This window comes from Nothobranchius furzeri, chromosome 3 (assembly GCF_043380555.1).
Source record: "Nothobranchius furzeri strain GRZ-AD chromosome 3, NfurGRZ-RIMD1, whole genome shotgun sequence".
NCBI lineage: Eukaryota > Metazoa > Chordata > Actinopteri > Cyprinodontiformes > Nothobranchiidae > Nothobranchius > Nothobranchius furzeri.
This window is the reverse complement of record NC_091743.1, coordinates 46,030,854-46,055,426: the sequence shown is the minus strand read 5'-3', so window position 1 is coordinate 46,055,426 and position 24,573 is coordinate 46,030,854. Positions and strand designations below refer to the sequence as shown.

General features: G+C 42.7%; 3 protein-coding genes across 7 annotated transcripts in view; all 3 read left to right on the top strand.

The window, feature by feature from the left end:
• Window positions 1–230: 230 nt before the first annotated feature.
• LOC139068807 (UDP-glucuronosyltransferase 2A1-like) lies at window positions 231–4,590 on the top strand (the record flags this gene model as incomplete). Its single annotated transcript, XM_070549057.1, has 5 exons — window positions 231–407; window positions 485–572; window positions 2,254–2,361; window positions 3,106–3,232; window positions 3,513–4,590. Coding segments are annotated over 5 exons (783 nt in total), but the record flags the coding sequence as incomplete, so codon positions are not given.
• Window positions 4,591–4,776: 186 nt separating this feature from the next.
• LOC139061602 (uncharacterized) overlaps window positions 4,777–24,573 on the top strand; it is a 31,977-nt gene continuing 12,180 nt past the window's right edge. Inside the window, exons 1-4 of one of the 5 annotated variants that reach the window (XM_070549228.1) lie at window positions 4,777–4,925; window positions 5,226–5,353; window positions 11,894–11,993; window positions 12,121–12,253. The gene's annotated coding sequence lies outside the window, so the exon portion shown is untranslated. The other 4 variants (XM_070549227.1, XM_070549226.1, XM_070549229.1 and 1 more) reach the window with 4 other exon arrangements.
• LOC139068946 (myosin heavy chain, clone 203-like) lies at window positions 6,301–8,013 on the top strand. The gene has a single exon (XM_070549786.1). The coding sequence runs from the start codon at window positions 6,301–6,303 to the stop codon at window positions 8,011–8,013; it is 1,713 nt and encodes a 570-aa protein (XP_070405887.1).

Genomic DNA, 24,573 nt, shown 5'->3' with positions numbered 1-24,573 from the left:
CAATAAAACATGGTAAAAAGTTCCAAAATTTAGATTTTTAATTATATGGAACCTCAGCTCCGTCCTCAATCTTGCATTTTAGATGATATAAGCTATAACACCCTCTTTGGTTCCAGAATGCTATCAAGTCTGACAACTGGAAGGAATTGGACTGACTGATGGAATGGGTGGGGCTGACTCTGGTGCAGCTCCGCCTTTGTGGTTCTGCAGCGAGCACCACTTGAAGATGACATCCTAATTGTGCCGTTTACTTCTACGTGTTCATCCCTCTGCAGGATATAGAAGAGTTTGTTCAAAGCTCTGGAGATGACGGCATCGTGGTCTTCTCTTTAGGGGCCGTGGTCAAGAATCTGACCACAGACAAGGCAAACCTGATAGCCTCTGGACTCGCTCAAGTCCCACAAAAGGTCGGGGGTCAGGAACATCTCTGAAATTCTGACAAAAATGATGCAGACTTGATCAAAAGTGTTGTTATGGTTTGTAGGTGCTGTGGAAATACAGTGGGAACACTCCCGAAACTCTGGGGTCCAACACTAAACTCTACTCATGGATTCCACAGAATGACCTGCTGGGTGAGTAAATATAAACATCAGATTTAAAAACTGATGCAAAAAGAGACAATCAAGTTGAAAATAATTTAATTTTTGCTTCTTAGTCAAACTTTTGCACTTGATACACTCACCTAAAAGTTTATTAGGAACACCTGTTCAACTTCTCTTTAATGCAATTATCTAATCAACCAATCACAAGGCAGTTGCTTCAATGCATTTAGGGATGTGGTCCTGGTCAAGACCATCTCCTGAACTCCAAACTGAAGGTCAGAACAGGAAAGAAAGGTCATTTAAGCTATTTTGAGCGTGGCATGGTTGTTGGTGCCAGACGGGCCGGTCTGAGTATTTCACAATCTGCTCAGTTACTGGGATTTTCACTCACAACCATCTCTAGGGTTTACAAAGAATGGTGTGAAAAAGGAAAAACATCCAGTATGCAGCAGTCCTGTGGGCGAAAATGCCTTGTTGCTGCTAGAGGACGTTTACTTGACACACTTTAGGCCCCTTAGTGCCAACTGGGCACCTGAGCATTGTTTCTGACCATGTCCATCCCTTCATGACCACCATGTACCCATCCTCTGATGGCTACTTCCAGCAGGATAATGCACCATGTCATGAAGCTCCAATCATTTCTAACTGGTTTCTTGAACATGAAAATGAGTTCACTGTACTACAACGGCCTCCACAGTCACCAGATCTCAACCCGATAGAGCATCTTTGGGATGTGGTGGAACGGGAGCTTCGTGCCCTGGATGTGCATCCCACACATCTCCCAACTGGAAGATGCTATCCTATCAATATGGCTGACATTTCTAAAGAATGCTTTCAGCACGTTGTTGGATCAATGCCACGTAGAATTAAGGCAGTTCTGAAGGTGAAAGTGGGTCAAACACCGTATTAGTGTGGTGTTCCTAATAATCCTTTAGGTGAGTGTGTATTTATTCAAATAAAGGTCTTAAATAAAATACTTTATCTTCTTCTCTAAAGTTAATTACCTTAATTTCCGGACTATAGAGCGCACCTCAATATAAGCCGCACCGGGCTAAAAGCAGCTGATCTCTGAATTGAAAACGTAGTTTAACTGAACGTAACTGAACTGATCAGTAAGAAACAAAACAGAAAAGTTATCGATTAGTTTATTCATCTTCCTCTTGTGCGCTGAAACCATTAAAGTCCTCTTCTTCAGTGTCGGAGTTGAACAGCCTCAGAAGAGCTTCATCACATATTTCTGTGGCGATGTCAGTGTCGCTGTCCGTGTTGCTGTCATCATCCCCGGGTGAAGCTGGCTTGAATGAGTTCTTCCCGCTGCCGTCTCCTGCGCCGAACCATGGATTCATTCATGCCAAGCTTACATGCGGCAGCACTGTTTCCCTCCTTTACTGCCAGATCGATGGCCTTCAACTTGAATGCGGCATCATATGAACTCATACGTGTAGTTACCATGATGAGGGGGTATGGATTTGAAACAAATTCTTCGTCGTGCCGGCTGCTTGAATGTGCTAAATTAAAATGAGCACTTTCTTCGATTTCCACTTTTGACTTCCACCTGTTTCACTTCCTGCTAAAGCGCCCCCTGGTGGCAGGTGAAGGAAAACCTTCAGTAATGCCACACCTCATTATAAGCCACGTGGTTCAAAGCGTGGGGAAAAAAGTAGCGGCTTGTAATCCAGAAAATATGGTAAACTTTTTCTCCCGTCATCAGGTCACCCTAAAACTAGAGCTTTTATCACTCATGGAGGTGCAAACGGGGTTTATGAGGCTATCTATCACGGCGTTCCCATGGTGGGAATTCCAGTTTTTGCTGACCAGTGTCACATTCTGAGGATGTTAGGACCCAATTATGTAGTTACCCAGGATGACACGAGGCAGAGATGATGAAAAGTAAAATCCTTTATTTTGAAGGCGGAACAAGAGTAAATCCAGGCAGTGAGCCAAAGTCCAAAAACTCCAAGGCTGGAGAAACAAAGCTCACCAAGAGCACGAGCAAACACTGACAGAATTAACATACAGATACGTTAATGGACCGACACAAGACAGAGACAATACCGGGCTTAAATAGACTGGGAGACAAATTAAGGAAACAGGAAGCAGGTGTGTGGAGTGAGGGCTGGAGGGAAGGCAGGTGACACTAATCAACTCAATGGGGAAAAACAGAGACAGAGGAGGGCAAATACCTAAACACAAAACTAAACAAATATTACCAAAAGACAGAGGGAAGGACTCACACAAACTAGCTGGAGGAGGACATAGCACATACACCCACACACACTGAGCTGGGGAGAACGAGACTGGAGCTGACCTGTGAGGAAAGGGTAGATAAGATAACATAAGACACTAAACTGACATGCAGAAAAAGGACACACGAGGGCGCCAAAGGGCTACAACATAAGACACATAACAGGGATGCAGACAAGGACACATGAGGGCACTAAGAGAGCACAAGGGGGGAACCTGGAGTGGAGCACAAGAGGAGCTGGGGAACAAAGGGACACAAGAGGGAATCTAGAGAGGGATGGAGGACACCAGGAGGCACAAAAAAAAGGGGCTGACGCAGACCATGACAACCAGCCAGACAACATGGTGCACATGAAAGCCAAAGGAGCTGCAGTTGTTGTGGAATTAATCTCACTGACATCTGAAGACCTCAGAGATGCGATCAACACCGTCATCGATGGCACAACGTAAGATTTTTTAAATTTCCGCACCAAGTCTGTTTTAAAGGTTTAAAAAAAATGTTTTGTTTTTGGTGATGAGTCAGCATTAACTTTATTACCAGAATAAATATTTCCCTTCAATTTCCTGTTTTCGTGGCAAATTTTTACTGTATGGCCCGAAAGAGTAACCTAGCTTAAATGTACAAAACTACAAATGTGCCTTTCATTATTCCCAGTTTGTGAGATGAAAATTAATCTCTGACAATACATTATGAATAACTCTTTATGTTAACTTGTTTATCCACAGCTACAAAGAAAGTGCTATGAGACTGTCCAGAATCCACCACGACAGACCTATGAGTCCTCTGGACGAGGCGGTTTTCTGGATCGAGTTCACCATGAGGCACAAAGGAGCAAAGCACCTGAGGGTCCAGGCCCACGAGCTCACCTGGTACCAGTATCACAGCCTGCATGTCCTGAGCTTCCTGCTCTCTGTGGTTCTGCTGCTCCTGTTCCTCCTCGACAAGACCTGCAGGTTCTGTTTCCGGAGGAGCTGCTGCAGAAGGAACACCAAGAGGAAGGCTGAATAACAAACTCAGCTCAGGTTTATTAAAGTTAAATATTCAATAGAAAGGCTGACTTAATATAGATTTTAATCTGTCTTTTGACCACTGACCTCTTGTGTAAAAACAGGGAAGTAAGAAACTGTTTAAAAAAAGCAAAAAACAAAAGTGTTTTGATGTATTTTTTATCTTCTGTGTGATCAAATAGGGTTTTGGGTTTTTATTATTACAAAAAAGGAAAAGGAAAAACATCAGTGTCCAATGTTTTCACTTCTGAATAAATGGTTTGTACTTCACATCTTTTTGTTAAATTCTGACCATTGAGTTTTTGCTCAAGTTTCAGTAACTTCTGTCAAACTGTTTAGAAAAAATATCAAACAGCCGGGATTAAACCCGCAACCTTCTGATTACTGAACGACCCGCTCTCCCTCGGGAGCTACTGCTGTCCAAATGACTAGTTATAAATGACCTGCACTTGTAAAGGGTTTTCAAGTCGGTGTGTGGAGGAAATTTGGGGTCAAATGTCATGCTGCACCTGAGAAGTGATATTAGTGGATTTATTTATGGTTTTATTAGTAATGTTTCTTCATGTCTGTGGCTACAGCAGGACAATGTTTCATTTAAATGTTGTTCGGAGGGACCGGCGTCGCCTGCGTATGGCAGACTCGCCTCTGTCAGGACGCCCCAGGGCAGCTGTCCCATCTATTCTGGAAGCAATTTAACTGCTGAAATCTTGGGCATCCCTCTAGTCTTTTCTTTGAGATTTTCGATAGCAAACAACTGGGAGAGACTGTGTGGTCAGCTACCTGCTCCACCTTCCTACGTTCCAGGTGCGGTCAGCAGACTGACAGACAAGATTAACTTCTCAGAGAGAACGTGGAACGTCCTCTTCTACGTCCTGCAGGACTTAGTTCTGGATCAGTGTATGTGGAAGAAGGTGAGAATTACTGACTAGAAAATTACGTAATGGATTTCATCCAGTCATCATGAACATGTTTGTTTTCTCAGGAACACCCACCAGTGCCTGTAAGATGATGGGTAATGCTGACATCTGGTTGTTGAGAACCTACTGGGATTTTGACTTTCCCCGTCCATTACTTCCCAACTTCAAATTTGTTGGAGGGATTCACTGCAAACCTGCTAAACCATTATCAAAGGTGCTTTTTCCATAATTGTACACCAAAAAAATCATAGTTAACCCTCTCAGGCTCAAAACAAGTTTTGATAAAAGGGCAAACAACTAAATCCTTCTTTTGAGTGTAAAAATGGTTCTAATGTTGCACATCTGCAACGCCTACCTCCAGAGGGTTAAATCCTAATGTAAAGAATAAGATCTGGAAAAAAAGATCTACAAAAATAGACATCTTATTAGCTGTTTTATTGAATAAAAAAGCAGATTTTGATTTTAAAAAATACAATTTTCTGCTTAAAAGAATTAAAAATCTCTGTTCCTGCAGTATTTCGAAAAGTTTGTCCAAAGCTCTGGAGATGACGGCATCGTGGTCTTTTCTTTGGGATCTATTGTCAAGAATCTGACCACAGACAAGGCATGATCGCCTCTGCCCTCGCTCAAGTCCCACAAAAGGTCAGAAACGGGGGAATCTACAGGGGGGCTCTGCTGTAGAGCCTTGCCCCCGTGGGTTAATTAGATTTTTTGGGTTGCGCCACTTTGACAATGTGCCGTGCGCGCAGGACGCAGTTGCCTGGAGCGCATCAAAGATCAGCGCTGTTCCTCCTCTCTGCTCAAGAATCCCCGGTGCCCCAAGAGTTCAAGCAGATACACAGCCCTGGGTGAGGACGTCGAGGGCTTCGTAATTCTAGCTCTGCTCGACATTTTCTTCAATGTGACACAGCCCCCCCCCCCCCCCCCCCCCGTTTCTCATTTACGTTGTTTTTGACAAAAACAGCTCTGCTGCTCCAAAATGATGCATTTTAAACATTGGTGTTGTGTTATTGTAATATGTTATAATTGAGATAAATAATAAAATATGACAAAAAAATTCAAAATGTGGGACAAAAGGACTTATAAGCTAACATTTTGAAAAAAAAAGAGATATTTTTTACATTTTCTGAAAGAAATACGTTGGTTCAGGTTAAAGTTCATTTTTATTACATATAAAGTTAAAGAAAGGGGCGTTCAGGTGCTGCTGTTGATGTTAACACTGGAGCGTCGATGGTCCAGACTGAGATAAATGCATTAAAGTTAGGCTCCGCCCATTTGGGTTACTATGACCACCAGTGCCTACTACTACTACTTCTTTCACCCCGCCCACGTGATCCTTTGAAGTGACGTCATAAAGGCTCAGAGTCCTATTATCTAGCATCAGCCAGCTCCCACTTCATTAGCAGTCGACTGCTGGTGTGAGACACATCGACTCTCTGAGACAATCATCTTTTACAACCTCAAACCTTTTTTCTGAGTTTGATAAAAGACCAAGAGCCTCTAGAATCATGTCTATTCTACATTTTTCATCTGAGGAGCTTCAGCGGGAATTAACTGGGTGTAAACACCCCCAAATTTATTTTTCCCATATGGCGCTCTTGGAGAAAGTCCAGTCTCAGCTTTTAATCACGGAGAAATGGTTAAGTGATGAAAAGCAGCAAACATTACAAGCAGAGACTGAATTGGAAAAATACAACGACATAATTACCGTCCTGGAACAAGAACTGGACGTTTATCAAGACAACGCAGAGACCTGCAAAGTCACCCTGCAGACTTTAGAGACCAAACTGAAGAAGAAAGCAACTGTGTGTGAAAATCTGCAAAATCTTTTAAAGCAGGAATCCCAGCTGAGACGTAGATTTGAACAGGGGAAGATGAACGACCAGATTAGGAACAAAGTTCATCAGAAACTAAGAGAAGAAATTAATGAACTGAAAGAGCGTCTGGATTACTACCAGCTTAACGCTGAGACCTGCAAAACTACAATTCAGGCTTTGAAAATTAAGTTAGAGGAAAAACTAAATGTTTCTGAAAGTTTGCAAAACCAGTTAGGACTGGAGTCAGAGCTGAGACTGCAGTTGGAAGAGGAGAAACAGAATAAAGACTCGCTCACAGAGGCTTTAGATGAACAAATCAGAGATTTAGAGATTATAAACGGGGTTCTGGTAGACGAGATGAAAAGTATCTTCTCTGAGACGAACGAGGCAGAGGAGAAGCTTTCTGAGGAGGACGGAGAAAAGGCTTCTCTCTGTGGGGAATGTGAACCCAGTTCAGAGGACGAAACTCAGCTGGGACCGAGTCTCAGATTAGCTGAGCCAGTCCAGCAGGAGTCGCCTGGATGTCGGCATCCAACTTTCGATTCCCTTTTCCAGACAGTTGGCTCGGAACACCTACGGCTGTCTCGCCTGGACACAAGTCTCAGTGACCAAGCTGAAATAAGCTCAACGGTAGAGAGCGAGTGTAAAAAATCCAGAACTCTGATTGATGAACTCAAACAGAAACTGGATTATTACCGAGGTGAGGAAGAGTCCTGCAACAAAATGATGCAAGAGGTAAACTTACAGCTGAAGGAGAAAGATAATCTGCTGGAAAACCTCCAAAAGCGACTCAGACGGGAATCTGAGCTGCTGAGATCCAAGTTTGATCAGCAGCAGAAAATCCAGAACAAAGACAAAGTTTATGAGAAATTAAAGGTAGAAATTAGTGAACTGGAAGAGGGACTGGATTACTACCAGAGTAATGCAGAGACCTTCAAAATAACAATTCAGACTCTCAAAACTCAGCTGGAGGAACGAGAACATCTGATTGAAGACCAGCAACAGCGTTTAAAACAGGAGTCAGAGCTGAAACTCCGGCTGGGACAGGAGATTCAGAACAAGGACTCGTTCAACGAGGACTTACAGACACAAATTAGAGATCTGGAGAAAATCAACCACGATCTCTCAGAACAACTGGAGACCTTTAACTCAAGGAAGAACACGCCTGAGCCAGACGATGAGCTGTCTGAGGAGCTGGAAGCCTTTACGTACCAGCTGGTAGAGGAAGCTTCTCTATGTGAACCTCAGGAACAAACTTCTGAGAGTCTGGAGCCTGACGAGGATTACGAGATGGGACATGATGTTTGCTCTCCACCTGAAGAACAGATAGATTCAGTGGAAGCAAGCAGAAGTCTTCATGAAAACGAGCCTTCCCCCAAAGACAGCGTTCCACAAACAGTCAGGAACCAGAACGTTTCATTGTGGAGGCGCTTCAAGAAGTTTCTCACTCCGGCGTGTCTACGGAAACATAAAGTTAGGCCTTAAATTAGCATCTGACCCCCAAAACACTCAGGCTTCATGATGATGTCACCAGTTTAAACCCCAGCTGTGACCTCACGAAAATTAGCATTAGCATTCTCTAAATTTAGACATTTTTGTGTGAGTGAGTGAGTGAGTGAGTGAATATCTAATCTTAGATGCAACACCCCTTAGAGCACACACAAGCACACCAGAAAAATAGGGGCTTCCTGATGGAGAATTAGTTCCCCATCATGAATGCGTGGGTTTACTCCGGGCGCTCCGGTTCCCCCCACACACACGTAGGGTTAACTAGTGACCCTAACATGTCTCTGGGTGTGAGTGAGTGAGTAACTGATGCAGCTTTCTTTAACATAGAAACATGCTTGCTTAGTGTGGGGATTGCTGGAAAGCCTCTGACACAAAAAGTGGGTGACTCCATGCAATCTGCTGCCAGGGCTGGACTGGGACAAAAATTCAGCCCGGGCATTTTGACTGGAGACCGGCCCATCACCTGTTTTTTTTTGGAAAAGACATTAAGCCTTATGCTGTTTCTGACACACACCAACGTTATTGGTAGTATTTATGTATCAATCTAATAAACGTAAACCTACACCATCCTTCCTATCCTGGTATTCTAAAAAGTAGGGTTGGGGGTAACTGATTATTTTTAAAATGATTATTCTGATGATTATTTTATCGAATAGTCGACTATTCTAATGACTATTTAGATGATTAATCTAGCGATTACTTTTCTATTGCACAATTAATAAAAACCAAAAAATTCTCAAATAAATTCCTCCAAAAAATTGATAAGTTGTTACTGTAAGAGAATAAACACTACAGGCCTTCCATTTTGTATAACACTGCTTTTATTGTGTTGCGGTTGTTTATGTTCTGGTGATGTGTAGAACTTGGGAGTGCAGGCTGCTGCCTGAGAGGTGGTTGGAGACGGAGTGTCTCCATGCTGCTTTGATTTGTTCACTTATGTGCATGAGGCAAGTGGTGTTACGACCCTTCCTGGGGAGTCACGTGTTTCTCCTATTTTAACTGTAAATCATTCTAGCTGTTATATTTATAACAAGAAACAGATATTCGGACGGAATATTTTCATGTTTATTCGAATATGATTGTGGAACACAACCAGCATCATAATAAATGAAGTAATATTTATGCCAATTTAAGCCTTTATGGGTGACCAGGACTCTGTGATCAATTTTTGGCAAGGGAAATGATCATTTGTTGCCATTTTTGAAGAGTTTATGAATGTGAAAGACACCCAGCATCCTGTGATGGCACTAATAACATCAAGAGATAATAAATAAAGTAATATTTAGGTAAATGTAACCCTTTACACGTGACCAGGACACTGTAATCAATTTTTGGCAAGGGAATTTATCTTCTTTTTTTTTCTTTTCTTTTTTTTGCCATTTTTGGGGTGTTTTTGATGATACAGTAGACAGTATGAGTACAGTAACATCAACAGATAATACATAAAACCCTTATTTGGTCAATTTTAGCCTCCATGAAAATCTTAGCGATTCAATCACTTTTTGGCAAGTAAAATGCCATTTTAGTTGTCTACAATTAAATCATCAATAAAGAATTTAAAGATATTTTGAGGCGTTTCTTATAGGTAAACGGGAGGGTGTAGTCTATTTGGCAAGTGACAATCTTAATTTTATGTGCTGAAGTGCTTTTATCTTGTTACTTTTAAATAGAGCAACGTAATGTATAGATAGCAACCTACACAGTGTCATTAAAGTCAATGCTTGATCATTTTAAATACTTTTTTTCAAGTAAAAATGTGCCCCAAACTAGTTAACTGTGGCTCCATGTCAAGTAGACTAAAGAAAGGAAGGGGAAAAAATTAAATCGCTGGAGAATTGTTTATTTCCATTTATACAACGTTTACATTCAATACAGGGTGCCATTTTACATTGTTTATTTATTTTTTTAGTATCAAGGCTGTAACATAAAGAAAGCCAGTTCTTACCACAAAGTTTGTGGCACAAACCATCTTTCAATCGCAAATATTGCAAAAAGGCTTAATATACCCTCATTGTGAACGTTTAAGACAAATAGCAACACTTAAAACAACTTCAGAACTGGAAAAACTAATTTGGCAGGTGCAGAAAGGAATGACCCGGGCGGGATTCGATCCCCAGACCCCCGGGTGAGAGTCATACACTCTAACCAGTCAGCCAAAGAGACATCTCCTTGGCCAAGTAGCCAGGGCGCATGATCAATCGGGACATTGTGGATGCTCACACAGCCACATCTTCCTCCCTCTTTCCACAAGCACGTCCTCGTGCTCCCGCGCAGGGTGCAACAAACACTGCCACACTAATATCCGCGATAAACATCTGTTTAAGTACCGGAAGAGGTTATCTTTGCTTTCTGAATGTCCATATTGCTAGATATGCCGAGTTTTAGGGCGAAATCCTGGGGAATTTTGTCTAGAAATGCAATTACCTAACCGTGCGCGATCCCGCAGTGGCTAATCATTTTTTGGCAGCGAGTCAATTTATGGCACAACACCGGCTCGGGTTTCTCCTCCTCCTCCCTCTTTTCTTCTCCAACCTGTCGCTGGGCTGAGGCTCCATCACTTCCTAAATTGATTTTACTTGAACCTTCACTACCAAACAACTGTAAGATTTTAACACATGTGCCAGTTTCTTTTGTAGTCGAATTTTCTCCGCTCCTCCTTTCCGTTTTTTGTTCTCCATTTTGTAAAGCTCGTCTGTCTGTTTACTGAGATTCACAAACAACTGGCGGGTGCATCAGACCTCTGGCTATTGGTCCAGCCCAGAGTGTATTATTACCAATTGGCCAATCTCCACCAACTTTTATGAGGCGTCGCGTGGGGCGGCGCGGGCAAGTTGTCCGCAACAACTAGAGGCCAGGAAAAAAAAAACAGACACCGGCCCATAAAAGATGAAAGGGTCGGCCCAGCGGGCAGTTGCCCGCTATGCCCTATGGTCAGTCCAGCGCTGTCTGCTGCTGAACTACTTTCAGCTTTACATCAAATACATGGAATTGTTCAAGATCAACACTGAGATTTCCCTCCAGTTTTTGGACGGTGGTGTGGTGAAATCAGAGCCCATCATGAAGAAGCTGAGGAAGGGAAACTATGACGTTCTCCTGGCTGATCCCATCTATTCTGGAAGCAATTTAACTGCTGAAATCTTGGGCATCCCTCTAGTCTTTTCTTTGAGATTTTCGATAGCAAACAACTGGGAGAGGCTGTGTGGTCAGCTACCTGCTCCACCTTCCTACGTTCCAGGTGCGGTCAGCAGCAGTGGCGGCTGGCCAGTAGAGGGCGATAGGGCGCCGCCCTCCCAGTTTCCCCTGTGTTTTTAATTTTTATTTTAAAAAATAAATAAATAAAATTAACAATAATCACATATTCTAAGTTAATTGTGTGTTTTGTAACAAAAATAAATCATATATATATATATATATATATATATATATATATATATATATATATATATATATATATATATATATATATATATATATATATATATATTGGTCTCTGCTGGTCCCTGCCGATCTCTGCCGGTCTCTGCCGAGCGGTGGAGGCTGTGTGCTATTTTTCAATCGCCCAAACAGGACGAGACCAGCTGTCCAATTGCTGACAAGAAAATCAAAGGGTAGGAATGGGAATGTATCCAATCAGCGTTGACGTTGTTTCAGAACGTTTCAGAAGCATGATGGGCGATAGAGCTACCGCCAAGGGTTTCGTTGGTGTTCGGTAGAACTCGGAGAGTCTCGACTCCAGCACGTATTTGGTCGTGACTCGTGACGGTCATGATGCAGACGTAGACATGGACGCCAGTGCGCCTACAACATGGATACCGGATCTCAGCAGCCACTGAATTCAGTTCGGTCTCTTCTCCAGTATCCGTTCGAGAGGAGAACTATGGTGGAAAAACTTAATGTCAAAGAGCTTGGACCAGATCAGCCCGACGTAAAGATAAGCCAGCAGGACAAGGAGAAGGGTAAACTGTACACACGAGGCTTCTCCCAAAATTGGTACACCAGGAAGCAGTGGCTAGCTGGATGCAATCACGCTAATGCGTTATTTTGCTTTCTGTGTTTGTTATTCAAAACGGCTGGGATCCACAGAAGGTGGATGTGGAACTTGTGTCTCATTGGGGACTCCATTCATTCTCTGACTGAGGAATGCAGCGCATCAGTGCAGCAGCCAACAAAGAAACGGAGGACGTTTGGACAGGGAGAACAGCAGCTGGGTGCAGAGGTAAGCTGTACATTACATTTCTGTAAACAAGACAGTCAGAATCAGAAATCCTTGGTTGTCCCACAAACCGGGACATTTGTTTAATAACATGTACATTGTTTAATGTGCAATAACTGTAAAAACTAATTTCAACACACATACCTATTATACATATTTAATCACGTAAATGTGTATTTTAGGTAAATTTGTACATACATCAATCTGATTCCATTTTACTTGTTACACTTCTGCTGCAGCAAACAAATTTCCCAGCTTTTGGGACAGTAAAACATTTCTGATTCTCAATGAGATGTTTTTACATTTGAAGTAAAAACATCTCATTGAGAACCAGAAATGTTTTATTGTCCCAAAAAGTGGGAAATATGACATTTGTAAACTTACAAAAGTTGCGGTAAGCTATATTTTTAACATTTACGTAACATCTGTGCAGCGCTGAAAGCACCAGATAGAATAATTCTGTGCCCTAACAGTAGTTTATGAAAGTTGTCAGACAAACGAGAGGCACCTGGCTGCCGCTGGGAGAACGCTCCGTGTTCTCACTACTCTGTAAACAGTCAAAAACAACGTGTCTTAAAGTTGAAAACAGAAGTTTAAGTTAAAACAGAAACACTCTGAAACTTTTCTGATGATTTTCTAAACAATGCTGTCGGGGTATTATGTTTCTGAGACGAGTCACTGTCTAAACATCACATGCATTACTATCATTACGCTGCGAGGTGTTTTGAAGCTGCCGGATGCTTAAGTACATCAAGGGCAGCGAGGAACGAGAAAGTTGTGATCAGGCTGGAGATCACACCAGATTCGCTGCTGCAGGCGTGAATCTGCGGGTCTGCAGCATCCCCTTATTAACATCAGGACTTCCCACGTAAGGAAGGTCCGCTCACCTGTTCGTCAGATCATTATTTCCTCGCCATGATCTTTTATCATCCCATCAACCTCCAGTCATCCAACTGAAACCAGTTAGTGTTCCTGATCATTCTCAGAATATGTCACGCCTGCTCTGGTGTTAAAAGTTAGTACATTTAAGTCCTAGATCATATTTGTTCCTGCTCTACTGTCATTTTGAAGGATTATTATTTATGTGTTTTTACTACATTATGAGTAGAAATGCTAATAAAAACTCCCGATTATACACACAAGTGAAACTGGAAAAATTTGAATCTGGTGCAAAGTCACATTTATTTCAGTCATTCAACTAGACAGAGAGACTATTTAAAGGCTCAGGAACCTTCTATTTGTAATTATAAATTTTAGTTGATTTGGGTTTTGTTTCATATCACACAGTGACATTTGAATAATTAAAATGCATTTTTTTATTAAAAGCTTTAGTTTACAGTAATAACCATGTCTAATGTTTGATTCTCTGTCTCAACATTTTAATTAAAAGTTTTACTTTGAGAGCACATTTTCCTGAACGATTAAAATGCGATTAATTGAGATTAATTAATTACAAAGCCTGTAATTAATTAGATTAAAATGTTTAATCAAGTCCCAGCCCTAAATTTTAGAGTTTTTCGCGAGGTAGTCTTCAAGCTTCTCCGTGTCTGCCGCTAGTTATCTTCTGCTCTCTTTGCAATGGCGGCACTGTAAACAACAGCGGCGTCCTGACCAATCACAAGCTTGCGTAATCCATCTCGTTCGACGGATGTTTAAACAAGTGGGCTCGACTCCGTACGTACTTGCGTGCCTGCCGGAGCCCTATGCAAGGATGGATAATGGCGTTGCGTGTCTCCGCACTGATGCAGACGGAGAAGCATAAATCAGGCTTTAGAGGAGAAGAAAAGTAACATTAGCAAGCTGGCTAAATTATTTTTTACTAGCATTTCAAGGTCTTGAACCAGATCTTCACTTACCTAAACATCAAACCAGTTTGTCCCAGCTGAGCTCATCAGGGCTTTAGTCTGACAGCCTGTCAGTGAAACACGGCTCCAGCCTTCTGGATGTGGACTCTGAAAAGCAAAGGAGCATTTTTACTTTTGTTTTAATTATTTTACAGCCGATTTTATCAGCTTTCCGACACTCACGCTCATACAGACAGTGAGCTTTGCTGCGTCTGACTGATGCAGAGTTAGTTTTTATATCTGCAGTGAGACAAAAAACTAACCTCACTTCACTCAGAGATTGTTCTTTAAAACTCTATTAAATCCACTGTGTTGCCGCACTTTAATGACTTTGTCACTCTGCATTTGAGCTGATATGGGACTTTATTTCCTGGATGCTAAGATTACATCACACTCACGTAGAATAAAGCCTAGTTTATGCTTCTCCGTCAGCTCCGCAAGGGACAGACACGCACGGATTGACGGAGGCGTTTTGCTCTCATACTTCTCCCTTTGCTGCAGGGGTGTTGCAAAGCAATTCTCCGCCAGGGCAACAGAGGGCGTAGCGTACAGTGACGTACTATTTCCTTGGAAATCACTTTCGCAGTCTGAAAAATGGCGAGCAACAAGAGACAGAGAAGTTTGATCGAGTTGGAACAGTGTTACCTAGATGAAGAAATGCTTATCCTGCTGAAATACTAGCGTGAACATAAAAGGAGACAGCGGCGTCGGTGGGATGTCCGTCCGCTAAACAGGCCTAGGCCGACAACAGGCGAATTTTCTGGACTTGTGCAACCTTTGAGGGACATGGATGCAGAAATGCATTTCAGGTATTTCCGTATGTCGGTTGACAGATTTGATGAGCTGGTTCGGCGATTGAAACCATTGATACATCACCAGGGGACACACAGCATACCGATCAATGTTGCCCAGAGACTGGCCGTGACTCTGCGTGTTTTGAGTTCTGGTAGCAGTCAACAGGCTGTGGCTTCCAGCTACAAAATGGCATCCAGCACAGTGTCGATGATTGTTTCTGAGGTCTGCAGCGCGTTGTGGGAAGCACTCCAACCAGATTACCTGCCATGTCCTTCAACTAACCAGTGGGCAGTCATCGCAGCAGATTTTTGGTGTCTTTGGAACTTCCCAAACTGTGTGGGGAGCCTGGATGGCAAACATGTGACCATCAAAGCCCCACCAAATGCAGGGAGTGACTACTTCAAAATTACAAGGGCACTCACTCCATTGTGCTGATGGCAACATGTGATGCCAACTATCGATTTACGATGGTGGACGTCGGTGGGTATGGACGGGAAAGTGATGGTGGTGTGTTTAAAGAAAGTGACTTTGGTTCAACACTCCTGAACAACAAGTTGAACCTGCCACCTCCTGCGTTTCTCCCTGGAACCAGGACTGAAGCACCACACGTGCTAGTTGCTGATGCTGCCTTCCACCTGCACATCAACATAATGCGACCTTTTCCAGGTATGCGACTAGCCATATGTTTCACATTTAAAATAAGTGTGTCATGTGTGTTAAGTTGTGGTTATGTTCTGTTTAATAACACTCAATGCTGCTGTTTTTATTTTCAGGACATAATTTGGACAAGGATAAGCTTATCTTCAATTACCGCCTTTCCAGAGCCCGGCGTGTCATTGAGAACAGCTTTGGGATCCTAGCAGCGCGTTGGCGAATTCTTGGGAGGGCCATCGAGTTCCACCCAGATAAAGCGGTCAAGGTTGTGAAGGCGTGTGTGGTTCTCCACAACTACCTGGCATACAGTGACAATGCGAACACACCAGAGAGCCGATACATCCCACCCACTTTTGCTGACAGCGACTCGGCAGGAGTGGCGCACCCTGGAGATTGGCGGAGAATGGTGGAGGGTGACTCCAATCTGCTACCGGTCAACACAAAGATGATGAGCAAGAGCCGCTCAAACAGGAATGCCGTTTGTGTGAGAAATGAACTGGCACAATTCTTTTTGTCACCAGCAGGAGCTGTGTCCTGGCAGGAGGAGACTGTGTCACGTGGCACACTCGCAGACTAGATGTTGTCCATCGTAATCAGTGCCTGGTGGTACTGTTCTGTTTTCTTTTTATTGCTGTTCACCAGGTCCATTTTTCTGGTGCTTTGTTAACTGATGTTTACATGATTGTACAGCTCATATGTTGTTGTGCAAGTGCTAGTTGAATTAACTACAAATTGAAGCTGAGTGAATAAAACCTTTAAAAAATCTCAACTGAAAACCTGACATTATCTTGGGGTATGAATCATTTTTTCAAGAATTTGTGTTTATCTGCTTTTTGGAGCCTAGTCAATGAGTGCGAAATAATACTGTGTGCAAACTGATGCCAAATAACTGAAAATGACAAACAAAACTGGAAAGTGGAAGAAAACAGACTTCGCTTTTAATAGAAAAGAAGCATGCAAATGAAACACTTCTAGGAATAAAAATAATAACATGCTAATAAAAAAAACTTTCAACACAAACACATTTCAATTCTCCAGAAGGTCGCAGAAGGTCGCACACACATGCTAAAAGGTTGCGCCTGGCCACCACCTGCTTATGTTCAGGGACCTTCCTCAGTAGGTCCGCTAGAACCTGCCCAAACCTGTCATATTCATCATCCTTCTGCAGTATCTCACTGAGTTCTTTCCTACGTTTGTCAATTCGGGCCATCTGTTCAGAAAAGCTGTCATCCACATGCTGCTGGCGCCGCCTCTTTTTGAGAGCAGGTCGTGGTGTGCTGGTGGACTCTAGCAACTCATTGGCTGTTTGTTGATCCGTTGAAACGGATTCTCGGGCAAGGGAGGCATGGAGAGATGGGGATGAATTTGATGAAGCTGATGAGCAGTGGCGGTTCTACATCGAATTACTCCCCGGGCGAGGCCCCCTTTGAGCGCCCCCCACCCCCAACCGCCCCCCCCCCACCACCACCACCACCACCACACCACCCCACCTGCATGAACACACGCATGTTTTCTACAAACAGGCATGTTTTATTAGAACGACTATTGAACATTCATTTTTCTAAGTTGCACATATTTACATTAATTACTATGAAGTTGTCAGAATGTAAAGCAATATACATTATATACTGTATCAAAATATATAGAATCAAATATACAAAAACAAACAATAACTAAATATTAAGAATATATGAACATAATATATAATAAATATTCTAAATAGCAAAAATATTTCACACATAACAAACTAAAGATAATCACTACAGCATTGCACTTAGAACAGAAAACACAAACTAAAATTAAAACCTAACCTTGATGCAACGTCATCAATAATGTCATCATATGAAATCTGCTCCCCTACTGAGTGATTGATACTAATCAGAGACAGGTTAGTGAGCCGCCCCTGAAACATAGGTGACCTCAGGTATGACTTGATCAAGTTTTGAAAAGCTCCTCTCAGCTTGAGCCACAGAGACTGGCAGAGCAGTCCAAAAGTTGGGGTAGATCTCCAATAGATCTCATGATCCATAATATTTTAGAATGGCCTCTGAAATTGTAATTTAAACTGACATAAAAAACTGTAGACTACCAAAAATGCCAACTTTTACAGAACAAATCATGTAAAAAAATAATCAGTGCAGCCATCTGCAATAAATAAACAGGATAGTTAGTGGTGACTGGGGAGTTTTCTTCTGCTTGTAGAGTTGTTTTATTTATTATTATGTGAACATGATCAACATGTGTTTGTTGTTGTTCAGGCAGGCCACAGGCTGCAGCGAGCATTTAACAAATCCTAGTTTGAATCAGTAAAAAACGATTCAAGGACTTTTTTCGAACCATTTGAATATTCGTTTCAATATTTCAGCCCTATTAGCTCTGTTAGCAATTAGTTGACCACATTTAACCGTTAAAATCCCAGTTAACTGGTTCAAAAAATTGAAAACATGCATCATGAGAGCTACATACCTTTATCTTTCTCCTCTTTTTTCTTTTTTTTCCCCCTGAATGGGGCAACTGGTGGTTTTAGCCTTTTTTATGTTCATCTCTTCTTTTTGGCTCCTGACTCAGTAAGTTTCCTTTAGTCAGGACTAAACTATTTGACTTTGATGGGGGGTGACCACAAAATCGTTTTGTTTTTCCTTTTTTTATTCGGCCATTTCACACAATTCAGAGAAACCTGAAAGAATGAAAGGCCTGTGTTTATGATATTATGAATGAAAAATGGAAGAACGTTAAGATGTGATTGACTTTAGCCATGTTAATACAGTTGATTCAGCCCCTGCACGCTCATTTCATTTGGGAAAGACGCAGAGGTGAATTCCCCCGCCGCACCCCTCCCCTTCCTGTTCTTCATAGACACACGGTGCACGTGAACGTTCTCAGTCAGCAGGAGCGCCTGCAGCTGCAGGGGGCGCCAACTTGCTGTTTCCAATCCAGACACTGTCATATGACAGATAATAGAAAACCTCGGTGCGGCGCAGATTTCCTTTTTTTTTTTTTTTACTCAGCGCTTGTGCGTCCCTTTTGTGTCATGAAAAAATGCCGCCCCGGGCAACTGCCCTGTCTGCCCGTGCCTAAAACCGCTACTGCTGATGAGGAATGTGATGACACAGGATCCGGTGAGGACTCATCCTGCTGTTGTTGAGAGGCAGGCAGTGAAGACCCCTGAAGTTGTGATGGGGCCTCATCCTGTGAGGATCCACATGAGGCCTGGTCCTGAGGTGGTTCAGTTGGGGCCTGTTGTTCAACAAACACAGGCATATAATTATCTCTTTATTACTTACATACACTGGTAAAAACAGAATGCAAATACACTTTTTAATAGGTTTAGGTAATCACAGTAGTATAATAAGATGGATTTGGATGACTTTGATGAAAGCTTTTAACTAGAACTGCAGCTTGTTAGCGCCATGTGTAGCTGGTAGCACAGACAAACAGGAAGTACAAACACCGCGTGCTAAAGTACTTACCTTGAAATTTGAAGATGTGGGTCTATGCTTTATGTGCGGCTCCAACCACGACAGCAAAACATAAAAAGCTGGAACCTTTTTGCCACCTGGATCGCCACTGGTGCCCCTCAAGTTTTTTTTCATTCAGACAAATTTGTCCCGCATGCTCCTCCACTTCTTCATGCATTTCTCCACATCCACTTCCAAAATACGGGCTATTTCCTTCCAGGAGTTGTAAATGACCTGGGCATCTTTATAATTCTTTAAAGATGGATTGTATAAATGTTCGTATTTCCGTACTTCCTGCGCTAGAAGACGTTCCTCGAACTGGTCCATATCTACTTCTTTCTACACACGACTCCGGCACTGTTGACAAATTTACAGGAGATTGCGTCATGACGGAAGTGATCTCAGGTTTCTGGACCAACCAATCACTAGCTTGCGTAATCCGTCTCGTTCGACGGATGTTTAAAAAAGTGGGCTCGACTCCGTAAGTACTTGCGTGCCTGCCGGAGCCCTACGCAAGGACGGATAATGGCGTTGCGTGTCTCTGCACTGACGCAGACGGAGAAGCATAAATCAGGCTTAACACACAGGCTCTCTGCTGTTACAATCAGTGGAAGGTTATCATCTGGTGTAAAAAAAAAAGGCGTTGATCAGAAATCCCAGATCACGTTTTATTCCAAGAAAATCTGCCAAATCCACATTAATCTGGGTGCTAACTTTACTAGCATACTGTGCTAGTGATAGCAAGTCAGATGCTAATGCTTTAGTGCTGCTAATGCCCGTAAATCTAAAGTAAAGTTTGTCGACATTTTAGAGTGATATGAAGCTTACCGCTCTGCTGCCGTGTCCCGTTGCTGCCACATTCAGATGGAAATGACTCCTTTTAGATAGATGAAGCCTTCAGTACTTACTAGCCTGGGAGACACGAACGAACGCGCACGCGCGCACACCAGTCTATGGCGCACACACACACACACAGAAACACTACTTTTTTTTTTTTTTTTTTTTTTTTTTTTTTTTAGCAGTTGTGTCATCAGCTTCTGGGTTTAAATACTGCCACACCACCCTTCCTTAAAACGAGGAACAGTTTTGAGCTGTGTTTGGCTAAAATAACCAGACATTCTGCATTTTTCCAATAGGACTACAAAAAATCTTAGCGAGAAGAAAAAATGGCGGATTGGCTCTGTGTTTAGCCGAGGGCCATGACCATATTTGGTAGTTATCCTGACGAAATAAATTACTGATATAATAGATAATTTGAAAAACTGAACAGGTGGACAAATATGCCCAAAACTTAATTATTAAATATCTAAATAGCAACTCCAGTGAATAATATAAGCCTTTTTGCTCACTTAGACACTTAAAATGTGAAACACACTGTGTTAATGGATAAAAAAGTGGGTTTTTAGTTTTTCATGTTATGTCTCCTTTAAATATGCAATTGTAACTCCCTGGCGCCACCTTAAAAACCTGCAGTTGGTAACAGGATATGATGTCATCAGTAAATAGGAAGTAAGTCTGTGAATTAAGGAGAAGGCGTGTGCAGCTTGGTGACCTTAGCCGGATAAATCAAGTGGCATCCACACACATCCTATGTCTTTGGTAGCATTGTGGGTATGTATAGACTTGTTTTATATGTTATTTGCATGCATAAATCATTTTCTTTCGAGTAAGTTAATTTTTTTTGTAAGTTTAATGATAAAACCGATCGTGTGCAGTTTGAGCTAGCAATCGCTAATGGAGCTAGTTAAAGGGGAACAGCAAACACATTAAAGCCATTCATTATTGCGAGACTTGTTAAAATCATAATTTGATGTATGTAATTGAGTTAAAAAGATAAGTAATTCATATGGACATTGCATGTTGACATATTTAAAAAGAAACTGGGTTAATACATTTTCATCATTATATATGTACATGGTGAATAAGTACAGTGATTATGCCTTGTACTGTTTGTTACAGTTTCACCTTTCCCTGTGTCAATAAACCTGTGAACCGGGAATCGTGTCGTCAGAGTTTTGATGTGGGGAAGGAGTTTAGCTGACTGCCCATCCCTAGCAGAGGCAGTACAGTGAAACCACACTTCCTAGCGGGCAAGATAACGTGGAAACGCTGACAGATGGTAAGGAGACCATCATCTCAAGCAACTAATGGACAATTAACACATCTAAGCAGAGATTCGCTAAGAAATTGTTCAGTCCAAGTCAGAAGAAACAACCATGTCAAAAACAAACTCGCACACTCCTTCTGTGCACTCCTGTGCATCATCTAATGGGTCTGCGGCAGCCAAGGCACAAGCACGCGCAGAAGCAGCAAAGGCTCGTCTTTCTTATGCTGAGGAGGAAATAAACCTAAAACTAGAAAAGGCTAAATTGGAAGCCTCACTGAAAATGCTAGAATATAAGAAAGAAACTGCTGCAGCCATTGCAGAGGCAGAAGCATTGGAAGCTGCAGCTGATATCAATAGTGAAAGACGTAGTTGTGACCTTGTACTAGATTGCGACCCTCTAGAAACAACTCAACGGACACAACAGTATGTTGCGGACCAAAGCAAAGTATCAGAGACAGAGCATCAGCGGCATGAAAATGTTACGCCAATAAAAACAGTCATTCCCCAGCTCACATGGAGTTCAGATCTGTAAAGAAGAAGATGTCCACGAGTCTCAACGAGTAAGATTTGAACATAGTTCTGCTACTCCAACCCAGAAACTGAGATCTCAAAATGACTATAGGGGTGCATTTTCCTCAGACTATCCCATTTCTCCTAACGCCAACTATAGCAACCCCAACCCAAATGATTTTGTGAGATATCTTGCATGCCGTGAACTTGTGTCTACAGGCTTACTTCAATTTAATGACAAGCCACAGAATTACAGAGCCTGGAAACGCTCATTTCTTTCTGCAACCAGTGGCTTAGATTTGACTGCGAGTGAAGAGATGGATCTTCTCTTAAAGTGGCTTGGTAAGGAGTCAAAAGAACAGGCAGAGCAGATCAGAGCAATTCATGTTAATCATCCAGGAGCTGGGCTGGATATGATATGGGAAAGACTCGATAGAACCTATGGCTCAACTGAGGCAATAGAGGATTCTCTCTTTAAGCGCATTGACACGTTTCCAAAGGTAGAAAACCGAGACTATGTTAAGTTAACAAAGTTGAGTGATCTTCTGATGGAGCTTCTTTCCGCTAAGAATGAAGGAGACCTACCTGGACTTCCATTCCTTGACACAGCAAGAGGTGTTAACCCAATCGTGCAGAAGCTCCCCTTTCGTCTGCAAGAAAAGTGGGCTTCAGCTGGTGCATCGTACAAACGGCGAGAGCATGTGCCATATCCGCCCTTTACCTTTTTTGTAGAGTTTGTTTGCCAGGAGGCTAACACTGCCAACGATCCAAGCTTCAACTTCATCACTCAGACAGATATCAGCCATAGGACTGAGAAGTTAGCGTGGCAGCCAAACAAGCATAGAGAAATCTCAGTTTGTAAAATGAACGTATCCTCCAGAGCTAGTTCTGATTTTAGTAAATTCTCATCAAAGCTTGATGATTGTGATAAAGTATGCCCCATTCATGGGAAACCACACCCATTACGCAAATGTCGTGCATTCAGAGAAAAATCAATTGAAGAGCGCAAGATGTTCTTGAAGGAACACAATTTGTGTTTCAGATGCTGCGCAGCATCATCGCACCTTGCTAGGGATTGTAAGGTCAAAGTGCAGTGTTCCGTGTGCAAGAGTGAAAGGCACGACACAGCTCTGCATCCGGGGCCTGCACCTTGGATAGAAGTGAAGGACCCTGCTCCAGACCATGGCGGAGAGGAAATTGAAACTCTGCCTCAATCGGACATCACCGCCAAATGCACGAAGGTTTGCGGGGAGATATGATGGACCGATCCTGTTCCAAAATATGCCTCGTGAAGGTATATCCAGCTGGGAAGAGAGAAAAAGTAGTAAAGCTGTATGCAATTTTGGATGAGCAAAGCAACAGGTCGTTAGTTCGCTCACAGTTTTTTTAAGTGTTTGGTGACAAAAGCCCAAGTGCGCCGTACATACTGAGAACATGTGCAGGAGTAAAACAATCATCAGGAAGGAGGGCAAGTGGCTATGAGGTGGAATCTCTTGATGGGACAGTCCGTATTCTATTACCCAGTCTCACAGAATGCAAGGAAATTCCCGACAATAGGGATGAGATTCCAACCCCTGATATCGCTCTTCGTCATGCACATTTAAAGTCACTGGCACACCTCATCCCAGATCTGGACCCAAATGCCCAGATCATGCTTCTCTTAGGGCGGGACGTTATCAGAGTACATAAAGTCTGCAAGCAGGTGAATGGTTCACACAACCAGCCCTATGCTCAGAAGTTAGATCTGGGGTGGGTTGTTGTGGGCAATGTGTGTCTCGGCAGTGTCCATAGGCCATCAGCAATCAGCTCCTTCTACACAAATACCACAGAGCTGCGGAGGCCATCTATCTTTAACCCGTGCCCTAATGTGTTTTGTATTAAAGAAAGGTACAGCATCACCCAGGTTGCAAACCATCTTCCAACATGTTCTGAACAATGGTCCACCTGCGATGTTGACCATCTTGGATGCAATGTGTTCAAAAGGACCAAAGAGGATAACCAAGTTGCTCCATCGATTCAGGACGCTTCATTTATGAAAATAATGAAGGATGGACTACAGAAAGACACAAATTACAGCTGGGTAGCCCCGTTACCCTTCAAGAGTCCACGTCAGCAGCTTCCTAACAACAGGCCTCAGGCACTGAAGCGTCTCAAGTCTCTCATTCACAACTTTGAGAGGAAGCCTGAAATGAGGGAACACTTCCTTGGCTTCATGGAACAGATGTTCAAAAATTGTCATGAAGAGTTGGCTCCTCCGTTGGGTGAGGAGGAAGAGCGATGGTATTTACCAACATTCGGTGTGTACCATCCCAAGAAACCAAAGAAGATCAGATTAGTTTTTGACTCCAGTGCTCGATTCAATGGTGTGTCACTCAACGATGTGCTGTTGATAGGGCCTGACCTGAACAGCACACTGCTGGGTGTATTGATTCGCTTTAGAAAGGAAGCTGTTGCATTCTCAGAAGACATAGAACAAATGTTCTACTCTTTCTTGGTCAGAGAAGAGGACAGAAACTTCTTGAGGTTTCTATGGTTCCGTGATAAAGACCTCTCCAAAGACATCGTGGACTACCGCATGACAGTCCACGTGTTTGGGAATAGCCCCTCGCCTGCAGTGGCTATTTACGGCCTGCATCAATCCGTTCAGGTCAGTGGGTTCCAGGTTGACCCTGAAGTAAAGCATTTTGTGATGCAAGACTTTTATGTAGATGATGGGTTGAAGTCTCTGCCTACAGTCGAAGCAGCTATCGACTTGTTAAAGAAGACACAGGATGTCCTCTCCAGATCTAACATGAGGTTGCATAAGATTGCAGCAAACAAGATGGAGGTCATGAGAGCCTTTCCTTCAAGAGACTGCAAGTGACCTTAAAGATCTTGACCTCGATGCAGACACAGTGCCGATGCAACGCAGTCTCGGGCTCAACTGGAACCTTCAAACAGATTGCTTTGTCTTCA

Excerpts from the sequence above, each read along its gene's own strand:
- LOC139068946 (XM_070549786.1), top strand. The coding sequence starts at position 6,301 with ATGGCGCTCTTGGAGAAAGTCCAGTCTCAGCTTTTAATCACGGAGAAA.